We start from the raw sequence: 24,088 nt of genomic DNA on the forward strand, positions 1-24,088 counted from the left end.
TACTCCTCTAACTTCCTGGCCTCAACGAAGCACATGAGAATTCTGTTGACCCTCCCTCTCTCTTTTGGGAACCACTTGAATGTTGTTCTGTCTCTGCTAACAGTATAGCTAAGGCAAGTATTTTCTGGCAGGCATTAGCTTTCACGTTATCATTCCACAGCATAAGATATGGGACATTACCATTAAGAGATGCTTTCAAAGACTTTTCTCTCCATCTCCATTGGTGAAGCCAGAGTTCTTTAGTATCAAACCCAAAAGGCCATTTCTTCATGCAGATCAGGATTAGTAAGTATTCACAGGTTATTCAGTGAGTGTAGCCCAAATATAAATGCCAGCTAACTTAACACATTGCAAGCCCAACATGTGACCTTCTGGTTTGTCTGAGTTGGTTTTCCAATGAGTGGTACTTCATCCATGAAACCACCACTTGGGTTTTGCTTCTGGATCAATTGCATATCTGGCACATACTGCCAGACTTCAAGTTTGAGCTTCCAAAGTAAACAAAAGAAGATTTTCACCTGCTTGTTTTCATCATAGTTTGCACACCTCCTCTCCATGGAGATGCTGTTCACTTGTATAACACCAGAGCCTACATTCTGGCTGACAAAGCCAAGGTTTCGGAGGGCGAACACCAAGTAAGTGCTCGAATTGAATAGCTGAAGGTTTGCAGTTCTCTATTACCAAGTACTGATAACTTCCTCCTGCTTGTCCAGGAGGGACTACACTACCAGCTAGAGCATTCACTTATCAGATTCTCCAAGGTAAACTCTAAAGATACTCAGGAGAAAGTGAGGACTGCAGATGTTGCAAATTGGAGTCGAAAAGTGTGGTGTTGGAGAAGCACAGCAGGTCAGGCAGCATCCAAGGAGCAGAATTGACGGTTCTGGTATAAGCCCTTCATCAGGAATGTAGGGGGTGGCTGAGAGATAAATAGGAGGGTGGGTGGGGCTGGGGGGGGGAAGGTAGCTTGGAAGGCAATATGTGGATGCAGGTGGGAGGTGATGGTGATAGGTCAGAGTGAAAGGTGTCCATCCTCCTTTCCACTTATCCGATCCACCCTCTGCTCCAACCTATCACCATCACTCCCCACCTGCATCTACCTATCGCCTTCCCGGGTACCTCACCCACAGAACATTCCTCCCCCCTCCTCATTTATCTCTCAGCCCCCTTTCTCCTGTTCTTTGGATGCTGCCTGTCTTGCTGTGCTTTTCCAGTGCCACACTTTTCGACTCTAAAGATACTCAGACTTTATTCTCAGGTCTTGAGCTCTCCAGATTCCGTCAGTGAGCTTGATTAGCATGCCCATTATCAACAGCACCCTAGATTTGCCTGGTTCAGTTTTCAGCTGACCAGGTCTGTCACAGAGGGTCAATGTTACATCTGTTACTAGACATTCAGAATCATCATTTTGAAGCCAAATAACATCCCACTCCCCACACACCCCTCAAACCTCTTGAGACTCTACTCACGACCCCTTGCCTCACAAAGGAGGATGGTCAGTAGTTACTTGTTACACAGCTGAGTAGTGTGGACAGCAGATACCAGAAATACCCCAAATTTAGCTAGTGAACAACACAGTTAATCATAAACTGTGGGAGTACATTATCATCATCCTCTCCTGACCTAGACATCAACACAGTCTACCTGCCCCTACCAGCACAGACAGTCTAGAATTAAATTACGGTTAGCACCAAGCACTGGATGTATGAAAATGTGGTTTCCTACCTGACCTCCCAGGTAGCACCGTCGAGTAGCTGCCTTTTCAAGATTACAATATTTTGGAAGGACTACTCGGACAGATTGTTTTACACCAGTTAGCTTGATGTTCTGGTGTGACACCACAAGCTTATTCTTCATCAACTGAGAATATTCTGTGCCAGGTACAGCAGTATAAGTGCATCTAAATGGGTAGACTATCCAATTAATGATGCAATCACAAAGTCAGTTCTTTCTTCGCCTAATATCTGCACACACTTGTTACCCAACAATCCCTTGCTGAGAAAAAAAACAATCCTTTGCTGGAATCTAATAATAAACACTGGCCTTGGTTGTTTAAACCCCCTGAACTATCATGAGACTAAATACATTGAAGTGGGCAGTCCATTCTCATTGCCTGCCAACTGCCATACTTAATAATAAATGGAATGAGAAATTTTACTTTATGAAAATCACAAAAGAGGATCTTAGTGAGTTTTGAGAAGATTTGTGGTTGAGGTTTTGGATGTAGGTTGAGGTTTTGGATGTAGGTTTGCTCACTGAGCTGAAAGGTTCATTTCCAGACATTTTGTTACCTTACTAGGTAACATCTTCAGTGGACCTCATGTGAAGTGGACCCCATCTACCACCCCCTGAGAAAAGGAACAGGAAGTGACTTCACCACCAGAAATGACATTACCAACCCAAAGAAACCCAAACACATAAATAGAAAGCATGAATTTTCAGCCTTGCTTCGCGTGAGGCCCACTGACGATGTTACCTAGTAAGGTAACGAAACGTCTGGAAATGAACCTTTCAGTACAGCGAGCAAACCTACATACAAAAGAAGATGCATGTAGACTGGTACAAGAAATAAACCAACAACGGCACTGGATTCCAACAGAGGCACAAGTAATTTACCCTAAATCACCCAGCATGTTTTCCAATTGTAAAATACATTGAATTTTCTCCCTCCTTTGCTTATTTTTCTATTCCAAAGAAGATAAATCATCTTGTGGAAGAAAGCCACAGGTGTTAGTAGTCCTCTGGTACCTTGGCCATGCGGCCTTTTATTGGATGGCATCTCTGTCAATGAGGCTTTGGTTGGTTAAACATAGTTATGGGGAAGTGCACATGAGAAAATCTTAGTTCCATGGTGCAGTTATTCACATAGCCATGAGGTAGTTCTTCCCTATATCATGAATGAAATGTCTGCACTGAACAGTTTTATACAGTGCACCTTTACAATGGGCATTTATACTTTGAATCAATTCAATCTTTCTGCAAAATTTAAGTAACATTCACTATTAAATTATTCCCATTAGCCTCCAAGTTTGATAAAGTTAATCTTTTTACCTGGACAGTGTCTCCTCTCAAATTGACCTAATTAATATAATTTTCAAATATTTGCATAATTGATATACATTCCATATTGCCTTCTGGATGAAGGTGTTCACATTTTAAATCCCTGACTGATGTGCCTTTCCCTACTTCTCTGAATTTGGCCCCTGGGTCTCTTGTCAACATTGACTAGATTCAAACATTAGTCAGTCTGTCTTCTTTCTGGCTGTAAAACATATCAGTTCTAGTGAACTGAAGCTGCTAACTAGGTTATGGCAATGAATGCTTCACAACACTGCAAAATAAAAGTCCTGCCATCCACAAAATCATTTTAAAACTGAAATATTTTACAGAAAATTCTGTTTGGAATATGTTCTTTTTCTATATAACACTCTATTCTTAGTAATTCTCCAAGCCAGTTCTGAGCAAACCATTGTTATGGTTTGGAATTAGCATGAATACACAAAAAATCCTTAACTCGGAGATTCAGTAATGTCTGCTCATTCATCTCCACTGTGCTACTAGATTCAGTTCAGCTAATTTTCTCTAATACTATCAGCATTAATACTATCAGCATTCTCTAATACTATTAGCATTAGCTGTATGTTTAAAAGAAAATCAAAGAAAATGCAAATGTTAGTGAAGTTTATCATAATTCTCCATGTTTGGTCTCGTTTAGAAAGGACACAGGTGTACAATCTGATGAAGTAGCATGTATTGTTCAAGCATGTAATTTCTCACATGTTGAATTAACAATTGGAGGTTGTGGGTCTCACTGCAGGGGAGGGGAAATCCGATGCAAATTCACCTTAGCTACTCTATAATAACTCTTGGCAGGTGGTAGATTGACAGTGGTTTGGGAGCCGCAATCGATACCCTTCAGTTCTTTATTCATTTTTAAGCACAGTAGTAGTTAATAAAATCACAAAAGATCATCCTCTCCTCTATGTCTGAATACAGCACTTGTTTCTTTACGAAAGTATAATGGGGAATGGAATTTGGAATTTATAAAGGAGTGGATTTTCAACTTGCCACCCAAGTGTCTAGTTGACATTCTGCCACCCATCATAGAAATTGTCTTTTTATCATTTCCATTGAAATCAGTTTGACATTTTTCATAATTACTAGCTGATCCACAATGTCAGTTCTATGTACAGAAGGCAAGTTAAAAATCTATCCCAAGGCGTTGAAAATTAATTAAAGAATGGAGGTTGCGTGGTCTGAGTTCAAATAAGAAAATTAAATCTATATATTTTCATTTATTTCATCTTGCTGCACTGAGTCATTTTAGTAAGATCAAAATTGCATATTCTAAATTGCAAATAAATGTATCAATGAATTGTTAACATGACCAGTTGGGCACAAACATGGTAGTGTTTCATTCCTCGCAGGAAATAAGTCCTGACTTTACAATTAGCAACAAAAACAGAAATTGTTGGAGAAACTCAGCAGGTCAGCACACCATCTGAGGAAGAATCACTGGACTCAAAACTCTTTCTTCCCAAAAATTCTGCCAGACCTGCTGAGTTTCTCCAACAGTTTCTGTTTTTGTTTCAGGTCTCCAGCATCCGCAGTTCTTTGCTTTATTTTAGAATTAGTGTATTGTCCTATTCATTAATTGGTGTTACAGAGTAAGGGAGAAATGCTGATAATAGATCCTAGAATGTGCAACTCAGCAGTACTGTTATAACTAATAAAAGCTTACTTGACATCCCTTGTTACGTTTGTTCAAACTCTGACTCTGGCAAATAACCAATCTGTTTGTCTTTGTGTGATGACTGTCCATCCATAACTTGGTCATTCAGTGAGCCTCCTCTCATGACTACATCCTGTCTCCAAGAGGATATTTTAGTTAAGTGTCCTTCTTGAGGGGAAAGTTGACATTTCATTCATTAACCTTCCAAGCAAGGAAGGTGTAAATTGCTAATTCCATCCTCCTCCTCCTCCCATTTCTAATTTTAGAAGCAGTAGCATCCTCGCTGATTACAACCAAAATAGTACAATAACACAATAACACATCAAAATTAAAACTGAAAGATTGTCATTTGTTTTTCCGGCTTCTGTTGGCATAGAACAGGCCTAGGTGTCATCACTGTCTCTCTTTGAAGCAGGTTATTTTTGGGTCAGAGTATTTGTTGGAAAATGTGTGATGTCAACATAGCATAGCCTAAAATAAGTATAGAGAATGCTGGAAATACTGAAATTGGTCTGGCAGTATCTGTGGAGAGAAAAACAGAATGACAACAAGAATTTTATCAGCACATCATCGGTTTCACTGCTAGGATCAAATATGCATCCCAAGCTCATTCACGTGGGTCAGTGGTGGGACAGCAAAGTGGATTTTTCTGGTGACTGCCAAACAAGAAGCTAATGCTGGGACTGCCATCCAAATTAAAGATGGTGGCCTGTCTCTCCAAGCTGCTGGCTCAACTGGAGTTCTGCAGTGTCACTGATGCGATCTCTACATTGTCTGCAGGGACAGAGAGGCAGGCAGATCTTGGAGATTGTCGGGAACGGTGAAAAACTCTACAGCAGTGGTGTGGGATCTGCAGGCACAGTCTCCAATGGCCATGGAGCATCCAAAAAGAAAGGTTTCCCCTCTTTTCAACCCTATCCCAGAAGTAACTGAAAGGCAATCTTGATGTATTTGGCAGTCTCCCAACATATAGGAGATACAAACAGCACCTTAAGATGGAAGCTCTGAAAAACTTTTACATTTTTTTAAAATCAAAGGCCATAGCCACCAGGCCATATTATGGAGGAGCAGAACCCTCTACTGGATAGCCCAATGGCTATACTGGGAGGTGGGCAGGCAGATTTCACAGCTGGATGGAACACTAGATTTCCAGGAAGCTGCTTCCATATCTCTTGGCCATATTCCAGCCTTGGGTGGGAACCCACATCCTAATTGGAAAATTCAAATCCACAATGAACTCTGCCTCTCTCTCCACAGGTACTGTCAGAACTTGATAATTTACAGCCTTGCTGTTTTTATTTCAAATTTTCAGCATGCACGGTATTTTGCTTTCATAATAGTGTAACCTAAAACAGACACTGATGCTAATAATCCTACATTGCCACACTTTTTAGAAGCAGCCTCATTGTCAAATTTCCCCAACCACGCATTTGCAGTTGCTGAAGGTTTGCATTTGCTCAACCTAAAGTTTCTGTCTTCCTTCAAAGGTTTCACAGTATATTTGTGGAAGTTCGTAGGTAGAAATCCCATGTTCCAACTTTAACGAACTGGTTCCTGTGTTCATTTGAATTTCTATGCGACTTTTAACCATTATTAATCAAAGCAGAGGAATTTCTACCCCTGGAGCCTCACTTAATCTAATTTTATGTTACCTCTAAACTCAATAGAAAACCACAATCCTTTTCACCTGGAAAGGGAACTTTCATGATTATTTTTCTCTTGAGACAGAGAGATGTTAAGACTTTAAATAGCCATTTTTGGTTTTGTGTGTATCTTCAATTTGTTCTTTTTGCACTTGTGGAAGGTTAAAACAGCTGTACCGCTGTGGTATTGTGCAATGTATTTTGAAACGTTCTCATTTTGATTCCTCCTCTGAATTTTCAGGCCCTGTAGAGGGGGACAGGGAGAATAGAGGTGGATAGAGCCAAAATTACCATTATAAGGTGGTACGCTAATTTCTTGGTTGCAGATAATTTGGCAAAGGCGGTTCTGAGCTATTAGGGTTACCTATTCGCACAATAGTGGGTAGCAAATTCAGTTCATTAAAGAGCCTTATTAAGTACGCTTAAGGGAGGTTGACTGGGGTATCCTGTTGGCTTCCAGGTTCCTGAACTGACAGTGGAGAGGGTGAAAAAATTATTTTATTTGCCTTGGGCTAGCGCACTAGGCAGGTCTAAAAGTACTCTCTACTTCTCCACCCATTCCCACACTGGTGCCCTGGCTTCTGTTTCTGTTATTTAAACTTCTAAAAAAATGTTGGCGAGAGGATGCCTCCATGTTAAAGCACTCTCTGTTAGTAACTACCTATTGTAGTCAGCTGCTCCTCCCAAGCTGGAAAACATTGATAGACCCTTTAGTTTCAAAAGCCTGCTGGCTGCCCTTAAAAAGACATTGCCCGTGCCAATTAAAGGGGCATTTCTTCTTGAAAATCCCAAATAGTGATTTCCAATTGGGCAGGTATTCTACCCAGCAGAGTTCTGACCCCTGTTTCCTATCACTGGTGAGGAAGTCCAGCCCCTTATCACCAGTGGAATAGTGGCAGGGTGTTTCAACTGCCATGTGTCCCTTGGCAAGTTAGAGATTGGCATAGCCAGCATTTCTACAATTGATTTACTTTCCAACAAGAGGCACTGGATAGATGAAGTCTGAAAATTGGTTGAGTAAAGCATCCTGCTTGATTGTGGTGTTCACCATTGTCAAAAAGTCTGCATAAGCCTAAATAGCAAGCTTACACACAAGTGTGAGATTTTCTAGTTTAGCCTCAGGAATAACATGATTTTCTTGTCCCGTACTAAGAGTCAGCTCAACAAGGTGGAAGCACTCATCCCTCTGAATTGGAATGCTGTGGGCTCAAAAATAGTTCCTTAGTCGTGAAGCACTTTAAGACATTATGAGAACGTGTAAGAGGGTATACAAACCTCTGACTTTACATTAATAGTGTTGATGGGAGGGCTGGTATTGAACTGCAATTAGATTAGATTAGATTCCCTACAGTGTGGAAACAGGCCCTTTGGCCCAACAAGTCCATACCGGCCCTCCGAAGAGCAATCCACCCAGACCCATCTCCCTCTGACTAATGCACCTAACACTATGGACAATTTAGCATGGCTAATCCACCTGACCTGCACATCTTTGGACTGTGGGAGGATACCTGAGCACCTGGAGGAAACCCAAATCCAAGAGCTTGTTAGGGTGCAGAGATCACATTGAGAGCTCAGGCATGCCAGCCTAGTTCACTAGGCCATTTGGTGATTCATTTTAATATGTGCACCTATCTATATAAAATGGATATCAACCAGTTCCTTCTGTTAGTCCCAGCGGGATCCCTGCTGCAGTACTGATTTTGTTGGTGTGTTAATGAATTCTGAAGAAAAATGATTTTACATTTTAAGATCTATAATACTGTTGCTCCACAAAGACTGAAAGTTTCTTCACTGTTCTTAACAAATATTTCTGTCATCCGTGCTCTATTTGCTTTGAACATATTTTATTTATCCCTGTATCCCAGAGAATGTTTTAATGTTGAGCAGGTTGGTTGTTAGGACAGGTGCAAGATCCTATGGGAATAAAATAGGATTCATTGCAAAGGTTGCTGAAGGTTTTAGTCCTTTGAATATTATTACCTTCCTGAGGCTTTGGCCAGCAGTCAGCAGATAAATACTGTCAATGTTTAATTAGTCTCCTGCTGGAGCCCACTGGGGTTATTAAATGGTTCAGATTGTAGAGACATGACTGGTTCACTTAGACATGCTAAATTGCACAAGCCCTGTGCAGTGCTGACTGATTTTACACCTCTCTCAGCTTCAGGATTGCAAATGTGCAATACAGCTTTTTCATTTCCTCTGCCAATTTTCTTCTCTCCTAAAAATGTTTACATTAAACCCACCACTACCTGACCCAAGTAGTCATTATTCATGTGTAGATGTTGGCAGGCTATTTGAGAATCACAGTCGAAACCCTCCTTCATCTCGCCTCTAGCACCTGAAAGTAGAAACATCGGTGGTTCTCCTCCTCCACCCTCAAAACTAAATAGAGACTAGTCCAGACTAGAGATCAGAACTTTGCATATCCAGTCACTACAAAAAAGAATGAGGCATTTGAGGACCCTGTGTAGTAACCTGCCATCACTCTTTGGTGTATATCTGCTTGTTCTCTTGCCAAAACTGGATGAAATTTTTAAAAATGAAATAACCAAAAGTGACATAATGAAAGGACCATCGTCAAGCAACCAAATGTAGGCTAGCAAGGGAGATTATAACAAAAATGATAGTTGATTAATATCAGATTAAACTGAAGGGCCCTTGTTGTCTTCCAACTGATGTCTCATCCCATATTTCAATTTTCACGTCCTTGGGTTCTCCCAACCTTTGTTGATGAATCTGCTGGTGGTACAGTAAATGTTAGTACAAACTAGAGAGGTTATAGGCTTGATCATGATTTGTGCTCAGTTTACTGACATCAGTGAGAAGAGTGTGGCATTCTTTTCATAAGCTTTTACATCTTGCTGAGGTACCTTCAAAAACCTGCTTGTTTGACCACATCCTTAGTTGACGACTGTAACTCCTTTCTTTAAACTCCTGCTTGACACCAATGTTTTGCCCACACTGTTCCTCTGTAAAAAGCAGAAGTGTTTAATATTCAGTCTTTGCCAGATGTTCCAGTTCTATTTTGTCTGAAGTCTAATCTTCCTTTCAGACATGTGCTGTAATATAATAACGGTCTACAGGGAGTGATTACAAGGTTGTAATCTAATTGGACAGCTTAAACAACATTATGACCATGAAAGTGAATCTTGAGCGGTTTGTATTATTTATTCAGTAAATTTTTAAATTGTATTTTCTGCTGTGCCCACTCTTTTATGTTTAACCACTCCTGACTCTCTGCCAATAACTATGCCCCAGTTGAGAGGATATTTCTCTGTAAACAGTTTACAATAACTTGTCATTTCCATGTGACCCCCCCGACCCAGCTGATTTATGTTTGGGGAAGTGATTAGTGTAAGCTGCTGAACCCCTAGTTTTTTAAGTTATTTAGTTATTTACAAGGCAAGGGTAGTCAAACATGGTGTCATTAAAGGTGGCAGGATAGGTAGAGAGAGCAGTTAAGAAAACTCACAGTATTCCGGTTTTATTATTAGGGGCATAGCATACAACAGCTAAATAGATTGTGCTGAACTTGTTTAGGACATTGAATAGACTTCAGCTGGATTACTGTGTAAAGTTCTGGGTGCCACACTTCAGGAAGGATGTGAATGCGTTAGAGAGTGCAAAGCAGATTCATACAAACAGTTCCAGGGATGTGACACTTCAGTTCTAAAGATGGATTGGAGAAACTAGGATTATTGTCTTTGGAGAGCAGAAGGCTAAAAGGAGACTTGATAGAAGTTTTGAAAATCATGAGGGATCTGGACAGAAAGGAAAGGAAGAAACTGTCCCCGCTGGTACAAGGATCAAGAATGAGACAGCACAGATTTAAAGTAATTTTGAAAGGAAGCAAATGCATTGTGAAAGAAAATAAAACTTTTTCTTCCATCTGGTGGTGAGGGTTTGGACTGCACTGTCCAGAAGTGTGGTGGAAGCAGATTCGATTGCAGCATTCAAGAGGATATTAGATGATTAATTAAATAAAAATAATATGCAGGTTTGAGGCAAAAATGCAGAAGAATGGCGGAAAGTCATAATACTCACGCAGTCAGCCAGTGCAGATGGCTTCCTTCTGCACCATAATGGTTCTATGAACATGGGCTTTAACCTCTCTTGCACAGGAGCTGCCAGAAATGGTGCCATTGTTAGCCACAAGCAGTTCATAAACATTACTTAAAGATGCTACTGATTAAATCCTCAGTCGTTGTGTTGCAGATCTTGTGCTGGTGCTTTTTTTTTAAAAAAAACTGGCCACTAGGTCTGTTAGTCTACTGCGATTGATGCAGTCTCCGAAAAGTCACAATTCAATCCACTTGCTGAACTTTCCACCTCAAGTTAGTCATGTTACTAATGTCACCTTGTTCACACCAGTACCTAATGCTACATTATGCAACATGGCTCTCCACAAATCTCATGTTTGGAATAGCAAAATCTAGAATTGTATCTTTGAACGCCTAATAGAAACATAAAAATCAAAGTATAAAAATTCCACAATCGCCACGAGGTTGAATGATACTGAATTGCTTAACATTCCGGAGGTAGTTTTCCAAAGTTCAGTGTTGATATAAACTGGCTTAGTACTGTACTATTTTGAATTATGGGAAATGATTGAACAACTTAACAGGAGGAGACAAATATTCCCATCCTCAATTAGGGGGAGCCCAGTGCAAAAGGTGTGGCTGAAGCATTCACAGCAATCTTCAGCCAGAAGAGCCAAATGTATGATCTATCTTGGCCTCCTCTTGAGTGCCCCAGCATCACAGATGCCAGCCTTCAGCCAAGTTGATTCACTCTATGTAATAGCAAGAAATAGCTGTAGACACTGGGCATTGCAAAACAATGGACCCTGACAACAGTATTAAAGATTTGTGTTGCAGAATTAACCACACCCCTCGCCAAGCTGTTTCAATACATCTACAGCACATGTCAGCACTTGATGCCCATTTAAGTCCTACATGCACAAAGCAGGACAAATCCAACCTAGTCAATTAACAACCCATTAGTCTACTCTCAAGCATCAACAAAGTGATGGAAGTTGACGTTAACAGTGCTTTCAAGCAGTATTTACAAAAGTTTAGCGTGCTCACTGATGCTTAGTTAGGGTTCTCTGCTGGTGGAAGTCATACCTAGCAAATAGGAAGATGGTCATGGTTGTTGAAGGTCAATAATTTTAGCCACAGAACATCTCTTCTAAAGGTCCGTAAGGTGGTGTCCTAGACTCAACCATCTTCAGCTGCTTCATCAATGGCCTTCTTTCCATCTTGGGTCAGAAGTGGGGATGTTTACTGCACAATGTTCAGCACCAGTCACAACTCGTCAGATACTGAAGCAGCCCATGTTCAAATGCAGCAAGACTTGGACAATATTCAGGCCTGGGCTGATGTGCTGCAAGTGTCAGGCAATGACCATTTCCAAGGAGAGAATTGAACCGTCTCCCTTTGACATTCAGTGGCATCACCACTGCTGTATGTCCCACTTTCAAAGTTCTGGAGTTACCACTGACAAGAAACTCAACTGGTCCAGCACTGTAAATATTATGGTGACAACAGCAGGTCAGAGACTGGGAATTCTGAGTGAGTACCTCTCTTTCTGACTTCCCAAAGACTGTCTGCCATCTATACCCAGCAACATAGAATGCACTCATTCAAAATAACCTTCTCATTATAATCTTCTCCGTGGCAATTAGAGATGGGCAATAAATTCAGTGAAGGCTAAGTCCAATTATTGAATACAAATGTTTCCAGTGTTTTTAATAGATTACTATACTTATATTTAATCATTGAGGTGATACAATTGCTGGTTATTGTTATTTTCCATTTAACACGCTTAAAAGCCACAAAATGTGGGTACCAGTACTGCACCAGCAAGCAGGTACAACTAAAGTTGACAGTTTCATATTTGTTCAGCAATTGAGTGGTCAATTTTTGCGTTAGTCATTAAATGATGGTGACCCTCCATCCAAATACCTGAATATTTGCAATTACTCTGAGGGCTCAGTGGGCAACTAGTTAACTAATACTGAATAGTACACATCAAGCTGGTCCCAGCTTTAATTTGTCATTTATCCTCAATTAGCAATAGTAGTGATGGGAACATAACATTTGGGCTCAAAGCCTAAGGACAGCAATAGGGAACCCCAAGCTAGCAAGTATGTGTGTGCAGCTACAAGTTAAGGACAGATTAACATGTTTGCACTATCCACCACAGCACCTACAACTTCAGGCTCACATGAAGAAAAGCATGGATGAGGTACTGAAAGGCTGCAAGCATTAATGCAGCAGTCCAGCAAAGGTGTGGGCCTCAGGCGAGGACGGAGGAGAACAGCAAGGAATTGGAAGAAAAGCAAATGGTTGAATACTAACTGCAAAACGAAGTACATTATTCAAATCAACATGATTGGAAATGAGAGCTGTGTAATTTCTATTCTCTGTAGGTTTCTATAGTAAAATAATGCAAGAGCAGCTGACCATAATGTTTGTGGAATGATTAAAAAGATTTGTCATTTCATTGGTCCACATTTACCAAGTTCTTACCTTTTTTGTTGATTGTGGGAAATTTCTATATTCAACAATCAATATCCAGCAGCAATTGCAAGACATTTATGTCTGTGAAGGTCAAACAATGGCACAAACCTAGAGAGTTAAACAAAAATAAGATGAGTGTTGAAATTGCTTCCCTATATGTGTTCTCGGGGTGGACATATTCTGCTTTGTTCCTTGTCATTGGCGTTGTCATGTCAAATTGCACTGGGAGTTTAGGATGTCACTACATTTTTCAAGTGAGAATCAACAATTGGCAACCTCAGTTTTTGTTTCAATGCAGTAGGTGCTGACTGAGTACAACCTGCCCTGCTATTAATATTTGATATTGCAGTATCAATGACCTGAAATTGAATATCCTCGTAGATCATACATATAAGGAAAGGATTGGAAGAGATTGTATTATTTTGAGTACCTTAAAAGAACCGCTCTTAGTTCTGATGATTTATTCTTTTACAGAAGGCTGATCAGACTTTGTGTGGCATGAGCTTGCCAGGTTTCACATTTTAGCCTAACATCTGGGTCATCCAGTCAATTGGCAGCAATCCAAAAACCAGCTTTGAAGATAATATATAGGGACCAAAGTTCTTACGATGCTCTGGGGTTGGGTAACTTAGAAAGATTGGAGATAAGGACAGATTTGCACAAAGGATCTGTTCTAGGAATGCATCAGGTCTGATCTGAAACAATATTGTTTATCAGCAAAAGATAGGAGAAGTTATATAGGACATAAATAACAGCTCAGAAGGTTACAAAGCTGACATCCACAAGAGTGAACCTCAAGCAGTTCATACAGCTGTCAAAAATTTAATAGTATTACACGTTTCCAGGCATTGTTTATATTTTATAAATAATATTTTAGGGGTAAAAGGGTGAACATTTCTGTTGGCATTCCTTTTTTTAACAAAGCTTTTCATGTTGTTATCTACAAACTTTTGACATGATTGTAGTTCTTTTGATAGGAGATGGACTTGTTTAAGAAGTTAGTACTAGGATCTTTGTTATAAAGGACAGATAAAAATGCTTCTCGGGTCAGAGAATTTTGCTGGGGAAAGAACAGACAACTGCAAGCTCTGGTTCCTTCCAAAAGAGGCGAATTCTCGCAAATAAAGTTCTTTCAGCAAGACTAACAGGATAGTGATTTGGGAACTCTGTTGTTTTACTCCTTTCTCGGTAAGCCATGCTGGGGAGGGTGGGTGGGGTGCTGCAATTATTGTGCCTTAGTTGCTGCCTAAGCTTATATCTACAAATTCAGTACATCAGAGCCAGAGTGAACTTGGTCTGAATGGTTCGGTAACGCATTGGGTAGTCCATCCACCCCTCGTTATTTCACAATTTGAATATTTTCAATAGTTCTGTCATGATCTAATGATAAAACTTGGTACTGTATATTAAGTCAAGTACGTTTTAATTTCGGAAACTGTCATAAACAATTCACCATTTTTTAAGGTTAGCAAGTTATTTTAATTGGTGCTTAAGTCACGTGGCAAGATCATAGTTATTGTTTGAAGCAAATATTTGAATAAAAACAGAAGGCGCTGGAGAAACTCAGCAGGTCTGGCAACATCCGTAGAGAGAGAAATAGAGTCGACATTTTGAGTATAGCTCCAAAGAGATATACTGGACGTGAAATGTTAATTTTGGGCTGAATTTTCCCAGCCACTGAACAATGTGGGTGTGATGAGAAAATTTGCATGATTTGGGTAGCGAGTAAATTCCCAATGCAAGAGCTAAAAGTCGCATTTTCCAAAGGAGTGTTGAACAGTGAGATGAGATTCTCATTAGTGAGCGGCGAGAGGCTGATTTCCATGGATCAGCATATATTAACATCTCATAGTGACATCACCTGACCTCATTGATATTCCCATTCTCCCACCTTCAGGATAAAAAGTAGATGGAGACAATTCCCAACATGAAAGTCAGATCAGTAACCTTGTGACTCCAAAGCACTGCTTGTTCGTCTGGACCTTGTCAGTCACCAACACCTCAGGGCACACTCCATGGGCAATGACTGCACATTCTCTCTCCCCCCCCCCCCCCCCCCCCCACCCCATCCACCAGGACCTCCAGGTCCCTGTCAGTAGAGTGACAAATACCCTCTGAGGCAACTGACAGGAACTATGATGGGCAGCTGCAGAGTGCCTGACCCAGTGTACAGCTTGGTTTTAAAGGTGGTGCAGATGGCAGAAATCCAGGGAGGTCCCAGCAGCGGCCTGTGTCGAGTGGGAGAATACAATGGGGGTAGGGTGGCATAGGGATGTGGTACACAGGTAATGCAGTGAGTTTGGGAAGATAGCACAAGAAAACTCACTAGGGCTCACAGAAAGAAACCCTCCACTTAGTCAATTTCTAGTAAAATTCAGCTCTGTGTTACTTTCTCCATAGATGTTGCCAGGCCTGCTGAGTTTCTTCAGCACTTTGTTTTGATTTCAGTTCTGCAGTACTTTAGAATCACTGTAACTGTCTATGTTTTAATGTCTTGTGATGATGATTTATTACTTGGACTGTGTGGTTTTCATTGGGAATTGCATTTTTATATGCCTGTAATAAAAATACATGTTCTCCACATGTTTTTGCATAATTATGATGGTAAGTACAGTTGAATGATTATACTGAAGGAGGGGAGAGGAAGGGAGTTGGTTGCTTAACTCAGTTAGCTGGGCAACAGGTTTGCAATGCAGAGTGATACCAATAGCCTGGGTTCAATTCCTACACCAATTGAGGTGACCATGAAGGACCTGCCTTCTCAACCTTTCCCTTTGCCTGAGGCATGGTGACCCTCAGGTTAAACTCACCACCAGTCATCTCTCTCTAATAAAAGAGCAGCCTTCTGGTCCTATAATATCTGGCATTAGCCATTAATAGTCTATGAAAGCTCATTCAACCTGGAAAACACCAAAGCTGAGCCCAATCCTGTCCTCACCTGCTGTCTATGCACACATATTTAAAGCATTGTTACTGGTTTGCAATCGGGAGCAGGAACCCTGACAGAGGCGAATTAAATCACTCCTACCGCTGCCTTGCCTGAGATTCATGGATTCACTGTGCATCAAGCCTGGCTTCTCCTGGCTCCATGGGTCAGTTGGGGATGCTGGACAGACCAGGATCATTTTAACACCAAACATATGGGACTGGATGGGGTAGGAAGGTAAAATATAATCTAAGCCTATTCATACATAGAAGCTAGCTAATCCTATCCCCAGCCTTCCAATTATGTACCACACTATGCAGTGGCTCATCTAACTGCAACATTATTATTACAGTTCGTAAATTGGGCTGTTTTTGCAGTTTCTCAGATTAGTTAAAGGAGGGTTTTTTTCACTCACTTTTAGCTTCAGGCAATTACAAAATTATTTGCCAATAAATTTGGCCCAGGATCTCAAAAATTCATAATCCACATAATTTACAATCATTAACTTGTGCAATCTTGACATTGTGACTACTGTATGACAACCACACTGACTCTCTCAAGTTGTAAAAAATATACATTTAGCTGTTTTACTTTCAGTGCTGTGGTGTTTATTTTAACACTTTTTAGTTTTCAAATGCTACTGAGATTGTTGCTGAAACTGCTTCAGAGGAGATATTGACCCTAACCATTTCAAGCAGTGAATAATAATGATGCATGCAGGAGGAAATTCATGCAGGTGTCCCTGCAGTTTTCTCAGTTGATCTATGTATACTAATTCAACTCCTTCAAAGTCTTGGGGTCTAGCCTATAGTATTACACTCCCTGCCCCCGCAAATCAATCACCCCAACATCAATGTAAAAACTGCTTCCTGTTTGTATAGTTCCATAGGTAAGTCTACTACTGTCAAGTGTGGTATTGACCAGGTCAATTATTCCTCTGTGCTCTTAGCTAATTGTAACACAGCATTTCCCCTCTGAACTGTCCGTAGGGAAATTGGCTCTTTGGGTGAGTTGCTGCATACTTGCCAGCTCTGGAACCACAACGAGAGCAGGTGAAAATTAGTGAGAAAGTTTTTTTTTGTCTTTAAATTTTTTTAGATGCCGATTTTTCTCTTGTCTGACCATTGATATCATAAGACAAAACTGCAGAAAACCATAAGGTATTTTCTAAAAAAGGAAATTACAGGCTATTGATATTAATCGTACCCCTTGAATGAGATCTTTTCCCTCCAAGGGCATATTATCACCTTTTAACAAGTCCATATCAAAATATTTGAATTGCAGTGTCCCTTCATGCTGCTGCCAAGATTCCTGATGAAAATGTTCCTTCAGATGCGTATGATTGGATAAATAGGATTTTGCTTTTTTCCCCCTCCAGCACATTCCAGTTGATGGATTTTAACCGTATTTCCTAAGTGCAGTGCAGCCTTAAAGGCAGGAGGTTGATTGCCACCTCTAAGTTCTCAATAAATCAACGACAAAACAGCAGGAAAAGACCCTCCGGTGTCCAATTTTGACATTAATGACCTAATCCATAGTGACCTAGTCAAGTTGGTTCCTGTTCAGTGAATAACCCGCTTCCCACAAATTGATTTCATCTCTCAGGAATATTCAATGGGCTTCTTCAGTTTGTGATGAAGATATTCACAGCTTTAACATGTATTGTGCTGCTGGTGGAATGTTATGACCATGCTGAGTGAGAAATCATGTTTTCAGTTCTATGGTTTTGGTGACATGAGGATACTATCTTCTTTTCATTAGGTTTATTTACTTGGGTAACCTTCTTTTCATTAAGTATATTTCTTTATTCTGTCATTTTCTATCCCTTTTCTTTGCTGAAGGTACCATCTCATCTTGGTAACCCTTAAGTACATCTCTTAAGTAGGTGGTCTTGATGTACAAGTCCAATCCAGTGAGTATTTCTCCAGTTATTTGACCTTGATGGGCAGCATAGCCTCACCATATCCACACATAAGCACTTTTCAAAAGGGCCACTTAAAAGCAATCAGGAATGGGGAACTCTAGATAATTACTTTCCCCACTGCAGAGCCCTAGGGTACTGAGCCAATGTATCCTGGTTCATTTAAAGATTCTTTTAATTATTTTAATTTCATTGTCACAGAGCTGGAGAACTTTATTTGGTAAGTAAGCTCAGGATGTTTAATTCCTATTCTTTTTATCTTTCAGATAATTCATTGGCCACTAAAACAGGTGGCTGTTTCCCTTCTAAAGCCATGGTAACACTGGAAAATGGACAAACCCGAGCTGTGTCAGAGCTGAATCCTGGGGACTGGGTCTTAACAGTGAATGCAGTTGGCCAGGTGGTCCCCAGTCAAGTCCTTCTCTTTCTTGACAAAGAAGAAGAACTGAGAATCTCTTTTACTGTGCTGGAGACTGAAGATCCCAGACAGCGGCTGGAACTCACAGCAGCACACCTCATCTTTGTTTCTGATAATAACACTGACAGAATGGAGAACTTTAGACCGACATTTGCTAGTCGAGTACGTACGGGTCAGTTCGTCCTTGTGAGAGAGATTGGCTCAGGCCAGTTGCGTTCATCTAGGATTAAAGCTATCTATGTGGAAGAGGACACTGGTGCCTATGCACCACTGACATCTCATGGCACATTGTTAGTGAATAATGTACTGGCATCTTGTTATGCAATGATAGAGAAGCACCATTGGGCACACCTGGCATTTGCACCTCTCAGACTCTTTCACTCATTGACTTCTTTGTTACCAGTTCTCCATCCTCGGTATGACAATGCCACACAGGAGAGTGGCATCCATTGGTACTCCAGGTTTCTCTACAGCTTAGGTGAAAAGGTTCTAGACAGGGAAATGTTTCACTCTTTATGAAGAGTTGCAGGAGCAGGCCAACATTGCCTGATGAAGATGCAACCTCTGTGTATCTGAGATGCACCAGGTCTATCTGCATAAGTACCTGCATGGTCTTCAGCTTTAAGCAGCATTGTGGACTTCTAATTCTGTACAAGGGAACTCCACTCCCAGGGATAGAATTTATTTTGTGTGTCAGTAAATATACATTCAGAATATATTTTTCTACGTCACATATATAACTTTTAATTGTCCCACTGAATGTATATACTTTAAATATGTTGCGTGGTTAACGTAATCATGGTCAAAAACAAGTCAGTTTGGGGAATTATTATAAAGTTTATTTTTATATTTCTGAATTGTAATATAATTTTTTGGGATAAAGTCAATATTAATAGAATTATGTTGCAGTATTTCTAATAGTAATGATGAAAGTATGTAATAATGTTTTGTTAATTTAATTTTCTTTGTTTTTATGGAACTAATGTCTGTCTGATCCCTTTGAAATTTGTATCTCTCCAGCCACTTTAACATGAGTTGGGTCAAGTGGCATTGCTCTCACTTCTGTCTCCTTGCCGCTTTCCGTTTTGTGTGTCTTTTATAATATCTAATCTGTCTGTCTGTCTGTCTATCCTTGTGCTCTCCCTTTTTTACTCACTTGTTTCCATGTTTAATTTTCTTTAGATCTGTTCACCCATGTTATATATTTGTTTTTCGATTCATTTTCTGCATAATTTCCTCTGTAGCTCCATGTCATCATCTTTAAACAAATGCAGAAAAATGACAGGTGTAGTCACTTTTTAACCTATCTCACTTGTATTGAATTTTTGTTCCGTAAATCTCTCTTGTGTGTTATGTAAGGAATTTAATATTCAATTGTTTTAATCTGAATCAACTTCAATTAACCTGCAGATTGCACTATAACCTAGCTGTGAACTGGTCCATACATACTTTAGATTATCTTATGCATGTGGTGTTGTAAACCTCAAGGCAGGAGTGGAGCAGGAAATCTGACTTTATCAGCCTGATCAGAACCTATTTATATTGCAGTTAGTTAAAAATCAACATGAGGAGTTGGGTGTTTTTACAAGGACTCATGCTGAAATAAATGCGCTTCATTTTTTATTTAATAGCTGTAATTATGGAACAAATCTTTCAATATTGTGTCTTTTTGTTTCACTGTTTCCCCACATCCCTCTCTTAGATTGTGCTTCTTTCTCTCTCTCTCTCTCTCTCCTAAGGTTTATAGCTGTTTGCTGATGCTTTTAACTGAGTTTGTACGTGCTTTACTGCATTTTTACACCTGTGGAATCAGACTGACCTCCTGGCACACACCTGCACCTTGACTGTGCTGTTTAGATAGGGCACTGATTTTCTTGGAAAACATTAACCAACTACTTGCTGCTGGCAAACAGCATACTGTTTCTGTGCTGAGAGCAGCCCGCCACTCCCAATGCTGCCAGCTGCAAACTTACCACTTATCAATAAAATGCAATCACTCCAGTTAATAAGTAACCCAAACTTCACATTTCCTTTTGTTGGAATCCTTGTATCTTTCCAATGGGTTTGTTTGCATACTGCTGTCTTTATTTGTACACTGCCTCATCTCCAAAGAGGCCCTTTGTGCCTCCCCATTACATTTTATTGTGCATACAAGACGAAGACCACAGTTGATGCACCATTACGTATTCCATTTCTCACTGTTCTTTCAGTTTAACTCTATTACCATTTCGGATGGATCAAAACAAAGATCAACTTGCACTGCTGGGACAATGGTAGCACTATGTAAGGATAGTGAATAGTGGAGATAGAGATTGTGGAATTTGTTTGCTTATCTTTGGAAGAGTTGGGAAGAAATTCTACAAAACACTTTTGTCTAATGATCAAATAAATTCAGTAGAGGAACACGTAGATGATTAATAGAATATATCTGGTCTGCGAGGTCAAGATCTCGGTCTGTGATTTCTTGTATTTTTTCCATTCCCTCTCTTTTCTTCTGAAGCCATGTGTACATGTTGGGGTAATGTTTCCAAGATTGTTTCTCATCCTTAAATAGCTTAACTACTATTCATAGTGAGCCTAGACAATGAAGGGAGTGTGATGGAATACTTTCCACTTGCCAGGATAAGTCCAACTCCAACAAAATCCACGAAGCTTGAGCCCATCCAGGACAAAGCCGCCTACTTGACTGACTTTCCATCCATAAGCATCCATTCCTTCTAGCACCGATGGTCAGGAGCAGGCACATTACAGAAATTTGCTGAAGTTCCTCAGGCAGCACTTTCCAAACCCATGACCACTTCCAACTAGAAGGGCTGCAGATTCATGGGAACACTGCCACCTGCAAATTCCCCTTCAAACCACTAACCATCCTGACTTGGAAGTGTATCCCCATTTGTTCAGTGTTGTTCAGGGTCAAAATCCTAGAATTCACTTCCTAATGAGATTGTAGGTTTACATGGATTGCGACAGTTTAAGAAGGCAGCTCACCACTACCATCTCGGGGTAACTGGGGAGGGTGACCCAGCCAATGACGCCAACGTCCCATGATTACGTTATTTTTTTAAAAAATTCCTTGAGTCTGTTCTGCCATTTAATTAATATTGCTGATCTGTACCTTAATTTAATCAATTTGTTTTGGTTCCAACTTGGTTTGACATTCTGCTTAGTGTAAATATCCTGTGATCCACTGTACCGTTCTTTCTGCCACCCTGTTGGAGATCAGTGGACTCAGTTGCAGTGTTCAAGGCTAGGTCCTTCAAGCTCTATTCCACTTTATGTTCCAAAAACTACTACAACAATTACAATTTAAAGAGCACAACAAGGGATGCAATTACTTTGTCTTAATTCAGCATTGAGAATTAAAAATAATTCTGGCCACTCATTTCTTTCTGTTGCTACCCTCTTGCTTCACAATCAATTTTCATTCGGACAGTAGAAGCATTTTCACACTTTGCGATAACTGCAAATCAAGGCCATCTGCTTCACATCCTATGGTGAATAAAGTGGTTATTCTATCTGACTTCTCAGCAAAACTTTAGTTATGCTTGCCAAGGTAAGGAAGGTCATTGTGAGGAATTAGACAATTGGCCAAGTACTGCCTGGATAGTTGTAGGATACTCTAGCTACAATGCAGAATTGTCTCCCACAGTATGCCTTAGCCTCAGCTTCTGCAGTTCATCCTGATGTCATAGAGTCATAGAGATGTACAGCGCGGAAACAGACCCTTTGGTCCAACATGTCCATGCCGACCAGATAGCCCAACCCAATCTAGTCCCACCCGCCAGCACCTGGACTATATCCCTCCAAACCCTTCCTATTCACATACCCATCCAGATGCCTTTTAAATGTTGCAATTGTACCAGCCTCCACCACTTCCTCTGGCAGCCCATTCCACACACGCACCATCCTCTGCGTGAAAACATTGCCCCTTAGATCTCTTCTATGTCTTTTCCCTCTCACCCGAAACCTATTCCCTCTAGTTCTGGACTCCCCGACCCCAGGGAAAAGACTTTGTCTATTTATCCTATCCATGTCCCTCATGATTTTATAAACCTCCATAAGGTCACCCCTCAGCCTCCGATGCTCCAGGGAAAACACCCCCACCTATTCAACCTCTCCCTATAGCTCAAATCCTCCAACCCTGGCATCATCCTTGTAAATCTTTTCTGAACCTTTTCAAGTTTCACAACATCCTTCCGATAGGAAGAAGACCAGAATTGCACGCAATATTCCAAAAGTGGCTGAACCAACGTCCTGATGTCTTCAGGGTTAGTGAAGCAGAACAAAATTAGCCAGGATTTCCCTCTATTTATATCTAAGCCTTCCATCCCCTACCTCCTCCCTATCCCACTATCTATTCCCTGAGCTTTTTTGTGTTAATTCATAGTATGTGGGCATCACTGCTGAACATTTATTTATTGCGCATTAAGGATGGGCAATAGATGCTGATCCAGTCAGCAATGCCCACATCCCATGAAGGAGTAAAATAAAACTCATGCCCCTCAAACTGACCATGCCAACCTGTGGTTCTCTACCCACCCACAACAGCCTTTCATACTCTTCATGGGGCAACTTTTTCACGCAGAGGATGGTACATGTATGGAATGAGCTGCCAGAGGAAGTGGTGGAGGCTGGTACAATTGCAACATTTAAAAGGCATTTGGACGGGTATATGAATAGGAAGGGTTTGGAGGGATATGGGCCACGTGCTGGCAGGTGGGACGAGATTGGGTTGGGATATCTGGTCAGCATGGACGGGTTGGACCAAAGGGTCTGTTTCCATGCTGGACATCTCTATGATTCTGGTATTTCCATGCCCATTCACCCAGTTTATACCTGGTACAGAGCTAATGAACCCCATAGTAACAATGGGATGTGTGGAAATGCGTTTTTAAAAAAAACAGTAATTCAGTAATAACTGTCTTTTAAAAACTACTTTTACCAAAGCCCTATAAAAGTTTAAATAATCCAGACCATTAAAGTATTAATAGCAGAAAATACTGCACTTGGTATGACTTTATCTTGTACAAATAAACATTATGCAATTGGCAAGACATATCTAACAGAAACAGCTGTTAATCAAACTGGGGTGCAGCTGTTCCAACAGAATAATTGATGTCTGCACTTTCAAGCACACCACATTATGCATTCTTGGGGTCAGATGAGGGTTGCCAGTGGGAATGATCAGTGTTGGATGAGTCCCATTCTGCAGAAAAAGCCCAACAGGCCTCTGGAATTGGCCTCCCAGTAGCAGGCCAGGGAGGTGGCAAAACCTTCTTTACTTATCACCACCCCTTTTCCCCAGAGCTGCTCTGTCATCATGCTATAATTGTGGACACAGGCCACCCTATGGAGGGCACCCCCTTCCATAATGGCAGTTGTTTAGCCACAAATGATTTTTAAAATTTCTTGCATCTTCAGATGGTACCTCCATCATGCTCTGCTTGCCACAGAATGCTCAACTTCTCCTCGAGGGACTACTGACTGAAGAATTCTGCTGGCCTTCCCATTGGCCCCATCTTATTGAATGTCCTGCCCACCTCACTGATTGGATGCTGTTCTTGGAGGCAGGCTTTTAATTTGTTGCCGCCAATCAGAATACATAGGCAGGTGGCCACACACAACCAAGGGTTGGGGATCTGCCTTTAGTCCTGACCTCAGAAAATCTTTGAGGCATTAATTTTTTGCCAACAAATACTTCTACACTGGAACAATCTGATTTGACTTACAGACACTTTGGTGAAAGACCTTTTGTGAACGTGGCAACACGCTGACCTGGTTGGAGTGCACTGAATTTAGATCCTTATCTCATTTGTAAGCAGTACAAAATTGGATTCAGACCACCCAACAGTCTATTTTATCAGCAACTTGAAATTTCTATTGCAAAATCTGATAAATTTCTCAAAACCAGCAGAGCTGATACC

At 40.7% G+C, this 24,088-nt stretch overlaps 1 protein-coding gene across 1 annotated transcript in view; it reads left to right on the forward strand.

The window, feature by feature from the left end:
* The window catches only part of LOC122543311 (sonic hedgehog protein A-like), a 106,167-nt gene extending 84,267 nt beyond the window's left edge, over positions 1–21,900 (forward strand). Inside the window, exon 3 of the mRNA XM_043681825.1 lies at positions 18,013–21,900. Within this exon, the coding sequence (XP_043537760.1) occupies positions 18,013–18,683 (671 nt within the window). The 3' untranslated portion in view covers positions 18,684–21,900. The remainder of the gene's footprint in view (positions 1–18,012) is intronic.
* The last annotated feature ends 2,188 nt before the right edge of the window (positions 21,901–24,088 follow it).

The sequence above is a fragment of the Chiloscyllium plagiosum genome, chromosome 43 (genome assembly GCF_004010195.1).
Source record: "Chiloscyllium plagiosum isolate BGI_BamShark_2017 chromosome 43, ASM401019v2, whole genome shotgun sequence".
Lineage (NCBI taxonomy): Eukaryota > Metazoa > Chordata > Chondrichthyes > Orectolobiformes > Hemiscylliidae > Chiloscyllium > Chiloscyllium plagiosum.